The 18,142-nt window shown below is 35.4% G+C and overlaps 1 protein-coding gene across 1 annotated transcript in view; it reads left to right on the top strand.

Annotated features, from left to right (window-relative positions):
* Nucleotides 1–18,142, top strand: part of TLCD1 (TLC domain containing 1) — a 248,771-nt gene that overhangs the window by 147,360 nt on the left and 83,269 nt on the right. Inside the window, exon 3 of the mRNA XM_044054418.1 lies at nt 17,225–17,307. Coding sequence (XP_043910353.1) covers nt 17,225–17,307 — 83 coding nt within the window. The remainder of the gene's footprint in view (nt 1–17,224; nt 17,308–18,142) is intronic.

Here is an 18,142-nt window from a genome sequence, read left to right as displayed (position 1 = left end):
ATTAATGGATCAAGGGTTTATGTTACGTTTAAAGGTAAGCCTAAATCCTTTTTTTGTGGTGCTTCGTTTCATCTGATCAATGACTATGACAAGTGAAAATGTTCTCAATGTGGGGTGAAAGGGCATACTGTAAAGAATTGTGAAATATTTTGTAGGGAGTACAAGAAATACTGAAAAAAGGAGGCAAACTGATCCGATTTCTTCTAACATAAATTCTAACGAAGTTGTATTGCATTATAATGATATGGAGTACAGTACTATAGTAGGCAATAGTGTGGATGGTGATGACAATGTTGACAGCATTACAAAAGATGATGACATGAAAGGTATCAGTTTAGGAGATGATATAGAAGCTGATGTTTGTGAGGAATATGGTGAAAATACTAGATCTATTAGGAAAAGTGTGCATAAAAGGAAAAATAAAGTAAGGTAAAGGATAATATTTTTGTACTTTAAGTATGAATAGTATCATTAGTGAGAAATGGAGATTTCATGCACTAGCTTTTCCAGGAGTTATAGTTAAGTTTGCTCAGTGGTGAAATAGGGGAAAGGATACCGTTGGCATCCTCATGTTTGTTGCAATTCAGTTTTAAGAACATTATGACCAGTTTGTTTTGTTTCTGTGGACGTAGTTACACATTTATGTATAATTTTTAGGCATCTAAGCCAAGATATGATGTTAGTTGTGCTGTGCATATCTTTCAATGGTCCAAAATATTGCAGAGTGTACCTGGCTGGGCACATGCACATGGGCACAGACACACACATAACTTTGACACAATACTGATGCTACTTCATATATAACTCCCATGTGCACATCACTGTGATCTACTCCCAGCAGTATCATCATTTCATCCTCTCTCTATCACCCTCCAAACAGTTTCAGGAATGTGTCTTTGTTCCTTCGTAAAATGCACTACATACCCTGTCCTAGGTTTTTGTACTACATTTTCTTCATAAATAAATACATTAAAAAAACAGTTCACTTTACATATAGAAAAACTGAAACAACACATCAGCTTTCACTCCTTTTCTCAAGGGAAGCTGTGTGTGTGTGTGTGTGTGTGTGTGTGTGTGTGTGTGTGTGTGTGTGTGTGTGTGTGTGTGTAAAACAATGTATGACACAGCTTCTGTGAGTATCATTACAGTGCTCATTCCTAATTTCATACTCAAAGCTAATTTTTAAACAGATCCATATCGTTCATTAATTTTCTTCCCTTCAATCCAAACAATAGCACTTTACCCATGCACATACATGCACATACTGCCAATGAAAACATTAACAAAAACGCACCACTGTTTAGAATATATATATGTGTGTGTGTGTGTGTGTGTGTGTGTGTGTGTGTGTGCGTGTGCGTGTGTGTGTGACACATGCACACACACACACACACACACACACACACACATATATATATATATATATATATATATATATATATATATACTTACACACACATCTTTAATTTAATCATTAGCAGAACCCATAATCTTTCTGATTTCCTAAATTTGCTTTAATTTATTTATTTATGAATTGTGTTGATGAGGGAAGTTCATCTAGGTGGAAAAACCTATTCAGCAAAGGACTGGGGAGAAAAGCTCCATAAGATACAGACAGTAATTAGCATACACATATATAGAGTTATGAATTGTTTGAACATACAGTAATGAGGAAAAACAATGACTGTTTGAACATACCATAATTAGGAAACAAAAACATTGACAAGCTACATATGAATACTCAGTGTACGGATTTATTATAATCATAATTGAGGCAGTACAGTGATATGAAAAGTCATTCAAGGATAGATCAGAATATGTGTGTTTACGGATTCACTTTATAACCTCGAAATACTGAAATATCGAATTTCAGCATCTCGAGACTATAAAACCGAATCCACAAAACACAGACACAAAAAAAACGCGAAATTCACAACACCGAAAAAACCGCACACACTATACCACACATACACCACAACACCCACATCACAACATAAACAAACAAAACTACACACATACACAACTCATACACACATAAGCAGGGGGCAAGCCCCTGCACCCCCCACCCCCCTACTTATATATACTAACTCCGAGATCACACAAACACAAAACAAAAGCCAACTCACACACGCACATTCTCCGACCCCTCACACACACATCAAACACATCAGCACACTCACACACTCTAACTCCCACTCAAAACCCTTGGAAAATACTTACTTGACATAACACCTACATCCACACACGGCACCGCGCACCATCAAAACACAATCCCGGACATTACACAATGTAAGGTCATAACCGCGAATTTGACATATATTCGAGTTCGCAATTATGACCTTTCGCTATTTTTAACATTCGGCTTTATAGTCTTGAGATACTGAAATTCGACATTTCAGTAATTCGAGGTTATAAAGTGTTTCCGTGTTTACACTAATAAAGTCAAGACCAATTATATTTTATAATAGGACAGTGGTAAAGTGAACTTTCATAAAAATGTAAAGTTGAGGAAAGTATAGTACAGTTTATATGGCCCAGTAGACATAATAGTACAGACTATGATACAAAATTACTGGCTAAGCAGTCATTTTAGAACAGGATTTCAGTATGATATGGAACCTCATCACTATCATCACTGCTGTCATCTCAGCTTCCTACTGAAGTCAAATAAGGATAATCTTTGCAAAGATTTAGAATTCCAGCATCAGAAGTTAAACCAATAGCTTGGACATCAGTGCTTTCACTAGAAAAATACCCCAGTCCTCAGAATTGCCTTCATGCACTGAAGTGTCAGCTTTAGTAGAATGCCTAACATGACATCAAAAGTCAAAGAGTATTCCACATTGAATTAAAAGGAGGCAGAGCATCACACAATAAAAATTACAGAAAAAAAAGGTTAAAAATGCTTGTAAATCATGAAACCATTATTGACAAACCACAGGAGGTGGCATTACAACAATAAAACAGAAAGGAAGATAAGAACACTGGTAAAATAAATGCAGATTTCAAACTTGTTCATATTACTAAATTTGAAAGTTTAATATTACAGCCAAATCCTTGATATATGTATAAAAGAGGGATATTGTAAACTGAGTTTGATTACTTTGCTTATTCTGAAATATTACAACTGATGCAATATGAAAAGGTAGAAGTACATTTTTCTGATCATACCACTTATTCTATTTAAAGTTTGTTACAATAAATGTTATATTTATCATTGAAAGCAAGGGGTATAAAAGACTGAATGGCTGTGCCTCAGACACATCAGACTGACAAGCAAACTTTGATCTTTTGTGGAAATAGCATCTTATCCTAATACACTATTATTTATCTTGGATGCCATGGTAGATTGCATCTAAAAAGAAGATGATATAGAGCAATCTCATACTGTATTATACTCAATCAGTACATGACTTTAGTTATACTGAAGCAAAGAAATTTGAAAACTTATTTTTTGCATTTAATATTGATAGCATAAATCAGTTGCTCTAAGGCTAAAGATGCACTGTGGAAGGTAGCAAGAAAGAAATGTATCCATGTTTTTAAGATTGTTAAAATTAATTTGATATCAAAATTAAAACATTCGTACAAAACAATTTGGTATTATGAAATACAGAGAGACTTTTTTGGAAGAAATGTATAAAAAGCTATTATATGAGTAAAACTAGTTGGTGTGTTGAGCCATTATTAACAGATGAAAATGAGTTCTTAAGTAAAATTTTTACATTAGACAAACTTAAATCCATTATTGATAAATTACCAAAAGATTATTACCCAGGTCCAGATAGAATCCTATATAACTTTTAAATACAAATGGATGTTGATCAAAGAAAAGTTTTTCTTAACATTCTAAATAAATGGTTGAATATTGGAATAATTGATGAAGATATATGAGAAGATTTTATTAAGTTCATTCATGAAAAGGAGATGTTGAAAATATTTCTAACCAGAGAGCACTCACACTTAATAACACTCATTATAATTTTTTGTAGAAGTTTGCTACATAGACTAAATAAAGTGATAAAGTGTTTCTTTATTGATATATATATATATATATATATATATATATATATATATATATATATATATATATATATATATACACATTTTGAATTGAATGGAAACCAACGCAGGATATGCTATTTAGTTGTGATATTAAAAATGCATATGACACTTGCATTTGAAGATATTTGGGATGTATTGAAAAGTTATAAGATTTGTGATAAGGTTAGAAATGTCATGCATAGTATTTCTGTTCATTCATGGATACAATCCATTAGAAAATGGTTGATTTGGTAAATTAATATTTTTTGAAACAGGACTTAAGTGAGGGTGTACCTTAAGTAGATTATTGTTGTTTGGTTTAATATTATCTATTGTTCTATCCAGTTGTATCAAGGTATATGATGCAACATGAATGGAATTAATATCTGGTACGTAGTTACATTCATGTTTACTATATGCAAATTACTTAAATATAAAAGTCAAACAGTTTTTGTGGTTAGAAGATATTTTTTCCACACTGAAACATTATTTAAATATGATTGATTATGTTTTAATTTACAAAATATAAAAGTTATGGCAATTCCTCTTTATTTAAAAATATTCCTATAGCAATGAAAGCTATCAATATATTATGCATAACTTTTGGAGAAGAGCTAGTACATGATGTTTTCTGGACTGGTCATTTTAATAAGATTAAAGAAACATTACCTAAATGGTGACTATTTAAACTTTCCTTTCAAAAACGTCTATGTCCTTATTAAATTATGATATGTTGACATGCATTTCCTCTTCCAAAAAAAAAAAAAAATCACAAAAAAAAAAATTATTAAAATTGTTTTAATTAGTCTAGGGTAATAGATTAGATCCCATCAGAAGAAATGTTACTTATTGTTCAAAACAATATGGCAGGTACAGACTTAAAATTCTATAGTCTTTTACCTCATTACACTTACAAACAATTATTAGGATATTAAAAATAAAGAATATGCTATAGTGGGATATATTTTATGGGGAAACAATATTTTTAAAATTGGAAACCTTGTATTAATGCAAAAAGAATAACTATATATGGTTATATCTTAAGGGAATATGCTGATAAAATTAACATATGGAAAATACAGATATTGGGAAATTTGCTTGCTAGAAAATTATAGTATGAGAAAATACTGAATGATTATTATTATGACAGGACATGCCCAGATTTTAATGAAACTTGTGTTGGCAGAGCTGATAGATTTGCTTAATTCAATAATATATATCAAGTGCATGACATTCTTTGGCTATTCATGCTAGGGAAGTTACCTGTGAACTGACAGATGGAAATATAAAATTGTGAATGAAAGGTTATGTAATATTTGTGGAAGTGAGGAATCTTTGGAACATGCACTGTCATTTCGTACTACAGTACAGATATTTTGGAATAGTACTATTAAAATGAGCGAATTGCATAGAAACCAATAACACTACATATGCTGACATATTGGGTTTATAATCTTAATTTGCTGAAAGAAGAAAAAGATATGTGTGATAAATTGATACCTAGTGCACTACAGATTCTTTGGATTATAAGATGTGAAAGTCCGTTATATAACAAATTATGGGATTGCGATCTTATTTGGGAAAGTTGAAAAAAATGATTGGGACAGAAAGGATGGAGAAATACTAAATGATAATATAATGGTTGTTTTCAGTATCCATCCTGACTGCAATCTAACATTATAATGCATTGTCTTGTTAATATTATGTATTCAAATGCATATTCCTTGATTATTCTACCTTTTTTTCTATTAATAGAGTTCCACTACTCTTTTTTGAAAAGTACCATGAGATCTTTTACATCCACCAGAGTTACCACTAACACCAATAGATAGGGTTTCGGTTTAATGTCTCATCCAAAGGAATGCAACCCCCCCCCAACAATGCTGCACTACAGCGTTGGTATTGGAAAATTTAATCCAAGTACCTGAGGTGGGAATAGAACACATAGTCTTATAGTTTTCAGCACCCAAAATGAATGTGTTACCTTTGAGTCACTGACACTACCGATACTATACTAAACTTCTAATTTCAAATGATTTAAATATACACTGCTCATATTTTGGCTTTTTTACATCAAAGAAGATCATTTATTCACAAAGGTACGTAAGTGCAGAAATTCATTTTTTTTTTTTTTTTTAACAAAAAACATCTTTATTAAATCAGCACTTATGACACAGGCAATCTTACATTTGTATAATTGAAATCCAAACCACATTAATGCAATTTTAGTTGCAAACATTATGCATCAAAGACCCCATTGAAACAACTGTAGTTGCAAGCATTATATATCATTTATAATATATCCAGTCATTGTCAATTAAGTACTAAAATAGCTTATTCAAATCCTGCCTTCTTTTAAACCTTGTTCCTCCTCTGCATATAATATTCCCACAATTCCCATGTTTTCCTGTGTAGTTTACTCCTTCTTTTTTCTAAAGATCCCAATTCCAATTGCTTTATCTCTGTTACTACATTCACTACTTATAGTAACGTTGATTTAGACTTTGATTTCCATTTTCTAGTAATTGCTTTTTTGGCAGCTATAAGTGCATAGATTCTTAGGGTCTTATTAAGTTTATTTGCCAAGGAAATCATTAAGAAACTCGACTAGATCACACAATACTGGAGAGAAATTTGCAATGTTCTCCATTAAGCAGATTTTCCCCAGATATCCTACACAGCTTTCCAGTATATATTGTCATTATCAACTCTTAAAATGTCCGTGTTGCTTTCTAGTTTCCTCAAGTTTCTACCAGATCTAGACAATTTTATATGACTGTTCTTTGTGGATATCATATCTTCCTTTCTTGTAGTGCAACAGCTTTACTTGGAGACAAAATACAAATAGTCACTTTACAGCTCATTCTTACCACATTTCTCGAAGTATATTTTCTTAGGGCCAGTACTATCTGTGACACTGTTGTTTCTTATTTTTTATTTATTTTTTGTTGAACAACATAATACTAAACAGTACACACATATAGACATTTATATTGCAATCAGACAAAATTCATAAACATCTTCTGTATAAAAAGAAATTAACAATATAATGTATCAAATAGATTAGATAAAGACCTTCATTGAATTTCAATGTATTTGTCTTACACACATTTGAGATTCCGTTCATTCTCCCCACATTCAACAGAGGATTTTCTTTGACTGTTCAATCAACTTGTTCAGCTTTAAGCTGTAAACTTCCTTATGGCTTTTGTATTCTTACTCTGTCTCTAATTTGTAAATCTAGACATCTGCAGTTTCAGTTTCTGTTAATTTCTTTCTAGTATTTCCTTTAATTTGTTATGAATTTCAAGCATCAGTAATGTAGCCAAAGCTGGGAGATTTGCATTTTTAAATTTTTACCCATTACAAGTTGAACTGGTGGGCAAGGGCATATTATAATAGGGACATTTCTGGCATCCTCACAGGGTCCATGGCTTCAGGGCTGCCCATCAGGACAGCAGGTAAATATTAACAAAAGAAAAGAAATTGACAAACGTCAAAAAAAAAAAGGAGAGAGAGAGAGAGAGAGAGAGAGAGAGAGAGAACTGTCCCTCTCCCACCCATATCTCCCAAACCTGACTATCTGGGTCAGCTTAGTGTTGTTTTTTTTCACTGCTGTTAGTTCTGCTCACTTTCACTGGCTCAAATGGTTTATATTTGAGCCAAAGACAACAGCCAGAACAGTGCACAAAGTCAGTCAGTACATGGTTTTGAAAAGCCATTTGCTTTAGGACTGGATTTGCCCTGAACATGTCTTACTTATTTTTTCAACTTTACCTGAGGATGTTTTCACAATAATGACTCATGCTCGATGATGGATTGTTTGGTTTTACACTTTTTACAAGGGTGGTGTATGTTTGGGTGTGTGTTTGTCCACTTTATTCATTTAGAAGAACAAGGAATCATTCAACTCATCCATTTAAAAAGAACAGGAGTCACTCACTCATCCAAGGACCAGAACTCAGGAGTCATTCATTCAAGAACAATCAGGTAAATCACACGAGGATTCCAGAAAATGCACACATCTACTTTTGTTTTAAGTACGTAAAGGGATTTGGCTAAGTGACTTGCTCTAAACCACAAAGTATGTAACTGAAGCCAGAAAGAATCAAAACCTGCACCATTGAATACAGGAAACAGCTCATTAAGAGCTTCAAGCCTTAATCTTCTGCACTAATTACAGGATCTTTTATAAATCACTGATGGTTACAGTCAGTCTGCAATGCCGCTCATTAGAGATGCACAGTTTTTGTTGCTCAGAAAATGCATGTGGATGCAAAACCTGTTCTGTTAAATTTTAAGTGAACTGAAGTACCTTTTATGTCTTAGAACATCTTTAATTTTTTCCCATTTTTATGCACGGTCCTTCATTAACCAGTGTGGCAATTAGCATAAAGGACTAAAGCTCTAGCTGTTAATGTGTTGCTTTTTAGGTACATGGCTTAATTCCACCTCAGTCTGCCTACTGTGTGACCTTTTGTAATTTGACTGCACTCTGCTGTCAGGTCCATTTAAAATGGGACAGTTTGTTCAGTGGGGTTATCCAGTTTACAAATAAGAAAAAATTTTTTGGTGAAAATCACAAAGGATTATAGTCAGTAATGCCAGCTGTTATAATATCATAGTTATTATTATTATTACTTAGAAAATGTATGTCCATACAACGCCTGTTATTCTGTTAACTTTTTAAGTGAAATAGACTTGTCTAGTACTAAGACTCTGAGCTGGGGACAGACTGATTCCTGTAGTTAAAAGTACAATGTTTAAATCCTTCCACCTCCATTTGTGTACCCTATGGCTTTGAGCGAGTCACTCATACAGTACTGTTGGGTCATCCTTGAAAATAAGCACTTTGTCCAACTGGTTTGCTTAGTTAACAAATACATAAAGGGAATATTTAAAAATGGTGTCTTTTGGGGCCTTTGTTACCTCACCCATTATTTTTGGCTTTGTCCAAAATTCCTGATCAAAGAAGCTGAGAAGTATTTTGGCCTGCTCCATGTACAATTTGTGGCTTTCTGGCAAATTGTTGTGGACAGCAGCCACTAAATAATGAAATGCATGTGAGTTTCAGACTTTGTATCCTTCAGAAAATACTTGCTATTGCAAAGTGTACTATTGTAACAATATTCTAAGTATATAATACATATATTTTAAATCTCTTCTTCCTGATTTTGGGTCTTGTTATAGATTCTGAAATTAAGAGGTTGGGTGAGCATTGGTGTGTAATTGGGTTGCAGCTATGGATTGCAGTGAGCTGAAATACACTTCTCATTACTATTTATGCATTTGGCTATCACCTGAGTGTATGTAGTCATGCAAGGTGCTGTAATTGATGATCTCATCTGTCTTTTTGTATACATGCGTGTATTTGTTTGTGTGTATAAATACTTGGTTCCTGCATCCCAGAGTAGTTGGTAGTTGTGATGTAAGGGAAGGAATTGATTGTAGTAAACAGGAGCATCATCATATAGGTTCATAGGTTTATACTAGGCTATCTGCCCGGGCAATTACCCCTTTAGTTGAATAAAACTATGCCTATTATTTTGCTGTGCCTCTGTCAAGCAGTGACACTGAAAAGTAATCCTGGGGTATATCTGCAATCTCCATCCATTGGTGGTCCTCATGTGGTTCTGAGGATCTAAATTTTTTTGAGGTGAAGCATCATCATCAAATCTTTGACACACATGCTTTCATGATCAGGTGGGCAATGTAGAAGGGTTTAACTACTACTTTTTTAACATGAGTGTCAAGCCTTTGTTTAGGCCATGGCTCTGGCACCAGTTATCCGTTTCTGAGAGCCCTTCTGAAGGATATCTGTGTCAGATGTGTTTGAGTCTGACATGGCTCCCAGCAACTCTGACCCTGTGGGTTCTGTCACTAGCAGTTTGCAACCCATCTTTGTGTGTATGGGTTTTTATTTCAATGATGATTTTTTCAATGATATGGTACAAAAGTCTTAGTTTTTTTTGGGATTGCCTGATCCATGCAGTCCTGTGTAGGTGCTGGTAGAATTTTTGTAAGTGATCATTCAGTTTTTTGAGTATGTTTACACTGGCTCAGGGGCGGATGAGGACCTCCAGCGAGATTAGTTTATGATTCATCTCACCAGGGTGGGGTAGGGGTGGTTTGGTGTTGTGATCCCATGTTCGTGATAGATGAGATTGATGATGATTCCCTCCTCTGGGATGGTGACTATCATGGTGGCGGATTTTTGTTCCATTTGATTTTGAGTTTAGATGAACTCCAGGAACCTTTGGGCTTGGGTGTTTTCTCCCAGTAGTGTTTAGGTAGTTGAAGTCACCTGTTGTTTGTGACCTGGTATGATGGTGTTGTCCCTTTTCAGGAACATGCTACAAATTGCAGAGCAGTCTTGCCTATGGTTAATTGCACCTGATGTCGATGCACCTTTTGGTGTTCTAGGGTGGTTAGGTTTAGAATTTGAGCCTTGCCTAAACTAAGAGCCTGTGCCAATATCCAGGCCAGGGTGACAGGTGTGCAAGCCGTCCCCAGAAAGCAAGTGGCTTGTCCAGCATGTGTCATCAGACAGACAGACATTGGATCCCCCTTTGAATGACACCACTTTTAAGCCAATTATTTAAGCTGATCATCTTATCACTTTGAATTGGCGCAATTTTCTAGGTGAAGGTAGGATACTGCTCAAAGGTCAGGGTCATACCCCACCTGCCTGAGCTATAATCAGAGAGCTCAGTCCAGTCTCTTTTTCATGTAGTCAGGAGGAGTGCGTCTCAGTGCGTTGACACCAAGCGTGGACAATGACTGAGTGGTCCATGTACCTGCTGAGGAGCCATGTTATTTGGGTATGATCCTTGGCTTTCTTGTTTTTTTGACTGTTACAGTGTGTTTATTATTTGGCTGTGAATAAACTGGGAAGCATGAAGGCTATGAGTTGTTCATGTTAATGAATTCATTTTTAATTTAGCTTGTTTTTTGCAGGAACAATGGTGTAAAATGCACTGTGTTGGGTTATAACAGCTTGTCTGGTACTTGGTGCAGATAAGTAAGGCAGTTGTTAATGAGCTGCTTCCTATTGTGCAGGTCTTTATGCTTTTGGCGTTAGTTTGTATGCTGTATGACCTTAGCTAAGCCTCTTCACCAGACAGTGTGCTCCTGGGCTGCCCCTGAAAAGTGACACTTGTGTCCAATGGGCTGCCCCCAAGCCGTTAGCACTGCACTGCACATTTTGTCTTCTGAATTCCTGTACTCTTCACATAGCCACTGTTTGACTATAAATCCAAGTATGTCTCTTGCGGTTTATTGAGTTGCCAGATGGATTTTCATTAAATGTAAGTTTCAAGGGAATAGAAATGTATTGCTGCTGAAGCTTAGACTATTTATTTTGTTTAATTTAGTAAATGGCTGTCAATGTTTTGCTGTAAAAGCTAAGCTTTAAATTAAATCCAAGCCTCTGTAATTATTGTATGTACACATTTGAACAGTGATTTAATTGTAACTGGGGAGGGACAGCTGAGTCATGAGATATTGGTATGGTTGAAGGGGGGAGGGTGTTCTTTTACCCTGCCTAGAACCCCATTTGACCATGGACAAGTTCTGATAGCAGCACTAGACAGAAGCTACAGCAGACTAGTATCTTTTTTTGGTCACTTGTTGACATTATGAAAGGTGGTGTTCTACATTTTTAGGGTGGAAGGTTGAGTGCTATGCCACCTGAATTTTAATGATTTAGTTTAAGTCTACACCATTCCTAATCAATACTAAAATGGTGAGCTATAATTTCCACTTGCTGTGTACAAAATTCAAGTGCACTGCCCAGTATTACTCAACTTGTTACCAGACAATAAATAAAGCAAATAAATTAATATAACATGTATGCTGCAAGGAGGATAAAAGCATGGCTGAACAGAAAGTTTACTTTCATCCAGCACTGGAAGTGAAATGGATTAAGAAGGAATGGTAGCTCCATAGCCTCACTTTTGCATTCCATCCCCATTTTACTCATGGGCCAGATGCTCCCAGTAGTTATGCATCACTGTGTGCAGCTCAAAACTCTCAACTCATTTTGTCAGAAAATTCAAACTTTTAAGGTAATACATCAGGATGCCATGAATTTCAGAGTGCCCTTTAAATGATGTTTTCCAGAGTTCAGTTCAACAGCCACTGCACCAACAATTGTGATGTGATGATGTCGTTTGAGCCATGACTAGACTCGTGGAATAAATTCAGCGGCCTTTGTCATTCAGACAGTTAAGAAATCTCAGCTGCACAGATGATCAAGTCAAGGTATTTCTAGTTTGTCAGTAAAAGTACTAGGGAAACAGTGCATTGAAATTAAATACCAGCAGAGTATTTTTATCTTTTCAATACATAGCAGTATAATATGGCTCAGTTTTTATCTTTTCAATACATAGCAGTATAATATGGCTCAGTTAGCAGCTTAGGCAGGAGAAGATGAAAATAATGGGATTAACTGCAAAAAATCCAAAAACCGATGTGTGTGTGTTAAGTGCTCAGAGTCATACAGTATGCAAATGGTAGCTTCGGGAATCAAACTCTGGAGTACATGAAGGTAAGAAAGTAGTTTTCACAATAATAGCTCATAGCATTGATCCACTGAACCTCTCATCTATCCCTGAGTTTTGAAGAATATCCCCTCATTTTGCCACATATTTTTTATGTGTTCATAACATTTTAAAATCTGTGATTTTCTGGCAAATCATTGTGGACTGTAGTCACTAGATAATGACAGAACTGTGTGTGTGTGGTCTACTGGAATACATTTTGGCAGGGGGCAAAGGGTGGGGATAGGGGCCCATGGATTTTCAACAGACTGGGCCCAAGGTATACTTAATCTGCCACTAGTATTGACAGACAATCTGCAATGGAGTGTTTCTGTATTGTAAAACTGAGAAATGATACTCCTCACAGGTTTTGCTACTGTTTTCTTTCATTCTCTCTCAAGATTTTTTTTTTTACTTTTCTGTTTCAGCAGATGTTACTACTTGACTCAGTTCATCACAGAAGGGTAGCAAGGGTGGGATGAAAGGGCAACATTGTGATCATGACCTTTTCTTTTTTGTCTTCTCAACATTGTTTAGAGGTACCAGATTGTGGCGTGGCACTAGGCACCAGATGAGACAGCTTTGGCTGTGGTTCATTGTTATTGAATTAACTTGTTATGACAAGACTAAAATTTTACTCACGCATAAAATCTTCTGAATTTCTAAAGTCATGCCTTTTGTATTGTGATCCACTATCAGGTATGAAAATACCAGGGATCCCAAGTCTCAACATCTCCAGTCTGAAGAATATAGCTGTTACTGTAATACATTAATCACATTTGCACTTGTGTTTGTCAGGCTGGTTATTTCTGGGTCAACAGAATGATAATATGCAAATGTAAGACACATGTTTTCCTTAAACAAAAAGAAATCTGTGTCCGAGTAATTTCCAAGCCTGAATACTCCTTATATGTACTGCATATGGCACAACCCTGTACTACCTGTTCTGTTTGAGTGAATATTCCTGGCCTACGTATTAAATATCTAACTCTTTTTTTGTTTATACATTCCTATTATCAAATGAGATTCATGTATCCTCTCATGCATTAGTCTTTTCAGTTGATTGGAAACTATTCCTTTGTCAGCTTAGAACATTAAGCCCAAACACGACTTATTTCTTCCTTGAAAGAAAAATAAGGGTACAGTCCTTTAATTATTGATGATTTCTATTACTCAAGCTAAACTTGTATTGTAACTTCTTTCAGTAACTGCATTTGTAAGTCAGTGCTGGTTCTGTATTTCATTTGCTTTTTTTTTTATGACATTGGTAGCTCTTATAACACATAAAAGTCCCCAAGTTCTTCTAGCAGTTCTTCATGCATCTCTGGCTGGTAAATATGCCCCTCGTATTATATGTGCTATGTGTAACCCTGGTCTATATTTTACTTTCAGGTCATAGTTCCAATGATTAATTAAAGTCCTATGCAATCTTGCAGATGCCATGTACAAGGTATATCTAAGTATATGTTTTAAGCATTCATAATCTGTTTCTACATGAACGTCTTTACCATAGCTGTAATGATAAGTCTAAAGTGCAAGGCAACATGCATTTTTGTTACCCCACCCCCCGGAACATTCTCCACATCCATTCAGCAGCTGCTTACACATACGCTTCCCCCAAATTTCTTATGTAGCTATAAGTTCTTTGAATGCAGTCACAACTCTGTTTCTTTGGTGTTGGAAGGGATAATCTCCCAAATTCATAAATGTAGGAAGTCCATGCTGCTGGCTCAGTATCATGATATATTATTATTATACAGTACTGCTATCTGCATGTGTAAGCATATAGTCAGGGAGCATCTGGGAAGTGTTAAAAGACATCAGTACACCTGTCTGGCTGTGAAAAGGAAACATTTAAATAACATTATTTTTTACCAAAGCAAAAGTTTAAGGCTTGTCCTTGCCTCTGTTCCTCACTCAACATACTTCCTACTGCCTGTTTTCTGCTCATACTTGGCTATATCTTCCAGGAAACCCTATGATGTTGGTATTCACTGAATTTATTCACCTAATCCAGCAACGCTGCCTGTATGTGTGTTGGGGGGGTGGGGGTTAAATGGTATCATTATCTACCCCACCCTTTAGAAGTTCAAAAACAGATTACTTAATAGATTTTCAGTTTCCAACAAGATGTAACATTAGAAGATGCCTGTTCTGGTAAAATGCACAGGGATGTTTGCATTAGGAATATGAAAAAAGACAGCATGAAGACCTTGTTCCACTCCACACACTACAGGCCTATGAATGAGTAGGCTGACATGCTGTGTGCTAATGATTCATTTCCAGCTTGCACAAAAAAGCCAACAATGCCATTTGATTTGGAAAAATGATTTGTAGTTACAGTATTAAATAAGTCTGCAGAGAAAAGGGAAAAGGAAAAAGACAAAAAATGATTTGTCGAAACTGGTATTTTCCAATAGACAAACTTACCAATACTATCTTTTTTGATTGTTGTTTGTCCAAGGGCCCTTTTGCTGCTCTATGGACTTTGTTAACCTGCACTATCTGCTGTTGTCCCCTTATACTATCTTTCTAAACAACATATTTTTTTTCATTTATTTTACCCCTGTTGTGCATGGAGAACTATTTTTCATGTCTTTTACCCACTCTAACAAATGTTCAACCAACTAAAACAAGTGATGCTAGAACAGAGTTCCAAATATCTCAAAGAGTTGTTAGCACTTTTGTTCATTCACAATCCACAATGAACTTCATCAGACATTTCCCAAGAACCATCACCATTAAATAAGTCTGCTAATTATATAATTAAGAATTCAATTCATTAAAAGGAACCTTAGTTTAAAGTTATAGTGCTATTTTATAAAACTAAATATCGTTTTTGTAAAAACAACTTCCATCCTTTATAAAACCATAACTAATTATGTTAAAATTATAAACAACCATCCACAAAAAGACTTTTGGACATACATGTTCATCTTGTGTTAACCAAATACTACTGACCATATAAGTATCAATGTACATTCCAATATTATCTTTCCAAAGATTTTAACTTCAGCATACATTTAATAGAACAATATTCATTAAGTACCGGTGGGGCATAAGCATTAGTCCTTAGCTGCCACAACAATTCCGATTCTTCTAGTTTTGACTCCCATAGTCCTCCTCTGATACTCTTATTAACCTGTTCAATGATGGTAAATACAAACTTATGTGTGGGGTTAGTTGATATATGGTTAGCTAGTGCATTTGTGGCACTTTGTTTGAAAGCCCGCTCAGTTTTGCCAATGTAATAACCATCACATTGTTGGCACAATGCAAGGTAGACAATGCCAGTCTTTTCACAATTAAATTTTCCTTTACATTTGTATTTTAAAGCTGCGGTGGTGGTGCTGTGGTAGTGTTGTCGCCTCACAGTAAGACGTCCTGTTCGATTCTCAGCTAGAGCATCATCTGTGTGGAGACATGAGTGAATGGGCGTACCTTCATTGAAGGTTGTGCATCAGGGCTGGCAACCCGGCATGTAAAAATCCACTGCCAATCATTAGTGGACCGGAGTTCCGCTGCGGCGACCCCTAACCGGGAAAAGCCGAAAGACACATTTGTATTTTATGTCATGGATGCTAAACTCGTTGCCCTCTCCTGTGTGTTTACAATAGCCACACCATCCACACTTTTTCATACCCCATTGTCCATGGTTTACTGGATGGTGTGTTTCTAATATTTTAGGTTAAGGCCTTTTTTGTAAGTTATATGTGGCCTTTCACCTAAACTACTAAGTGTGGCAATGTCTTCACTAATAAATGTACAATTTTCAACCAAAATATTCTTTATTTCAGGGGCATCAGTTGAGAACATAGTAAGGAAATTCAAGGTGTAACTGGCATCAGAATTTATATCAACTTTGGACCTACTTTTGTGAAGTAGTGTTTGAGTGGTCCTCCCTATGCCCCTTCCAGAGTAGAGGTTGAAAATGCCCCATGTTTCTCTTTTACTGACCTCATCCATCAATTAATTGGGATGGGTACCCTCTTTTAGTAAACATACTTTTTAAGTTGTTACATTCAAGATAGAAGTCAGTATCTGTAGAGACCATTATGGTGGCTCTCACTAGTTGCCCTTTAATAACCGCCTTCTTCTGATGGACTTGGTGGCTGGTCTGGAAGTTCAGGAAGGAATTAGAATAGGTGGGCTTTCTGTATATTTGGGCTGCATATCTATAATTTACCCTATCTTTATTTAGTTGTACATCTACAAAATTAATAGATTCAGTGTCATATTGGAAGCTGAACTGTAAAAAGTCAGTAAGACTTGTAATTTCATTTCTACTCTGACACCAGCATTTATAATAAACAATAAAAAAAATTCAAATCTACTATTTAAAGTCTGTTAAACAGAGTAGCAGATGTAATTCAAAATGGTCCCATTTTAGCCACAGCCGAGGAATATAACAGAATTACACTACAAGTAAGAGTTTACACTTCATAAGTACAATACAAATTTAGGTTCAAATAATGCATATGTAACAGAACATAAGAATTCAATATATTTAAATGTGCATCACACGTGGAAGTTCACATATATGAGATTCATATCCCAATCATGGATTACAACAAACATATTTATGTCTATACAAGGGATATATAAGTGTACGAGTTTTTAAAGTTTTACTTTTTTTTCAGGTTATTTTCTACAAGATACTGCAGACATCATTCTGAGTGGACAGGCAAAATCATCCTGGGAATTTCTACTACATCATTCACTGGTAAATGTCTACTATTTTTTTAAAGTGATATCTGTTTTACTTGTTTGATTGTATAAATGAACTGTTGCCTATTGACCTGGGTTTGAGTCTTACAATTTCTATGATTACTATTGATACATTCTGAGCAAATAATTCTGGCAAACCAAATCACCTAGGTCACCCATGATAACAGTACTTTAGTCTAGTATATCTTTTCAAGGTGACAAAGACTAAATAAATAAATAGTTGTTTTCAACATTGAAGAATTTGGCTGTATTCATAATCCTGGCCTTCACAAATGACTTAAGGTTATATGCGAATACCAGTGGTACACAGATATGTAAATAAGGTCAGTGGCATTAGCGATGAATACAGAAAAGCAAAGTATTTTTTTGAAAACATGCCCACTTACCGCAAAAGAGTAAGCTGTATAAAGTTCTGCATAATGAAGTTGTGAATTACTGTACAAAATTGTGAGGCTTAGTATAATCTTTTTTTTGCATATCGCAGGTGAGCATGGCTGATTTCAGTCAAGCTTAAATCGTTTGGGAAAGTAGTGTACTGTGTAGTACTTAAAATGTATTTTTTAAAAAGAAAAGGGGGTGATAGTGTTTTATATAGTTGTATCCTTTTGTGAACACACTGATACTTTCATTAAAGAACAGAAAGGGGAAGGTAGGAAAGATTGAAAAAGGGGAGATAAAACAAAGAGGGGAACACACAAGGGAAATACCAAGAGGGTTTGTGCTGGAAGAGGTAGGAATGGGCACAATATTTTTGACAGGGGACAGACTCCCCTATTTTTTCTTTTTTTATGACAAGGTAGTGTGGGTGGGAAATAGGTAGGAGGGTGCAG

Source organism: Protopterus annectens, chromosome 13.part0 (assembly GCF_019279795.1).
Source record: "Protopterus annectens isolate FY-2018-M chromosome 13.part0, PAN1.0, whole genome shotgun sequence".
NCBI classification, from domain to species: Eukaryota; Metazoa; Chordata; order Ceratodontiformes; family Protopteridae; genus Protopterus; species Protopterus annectens.
Note: the sequence above shows the minus strand (reverse complement) of the source record. Positions and strands in the feature narration are given on the sequence as shown.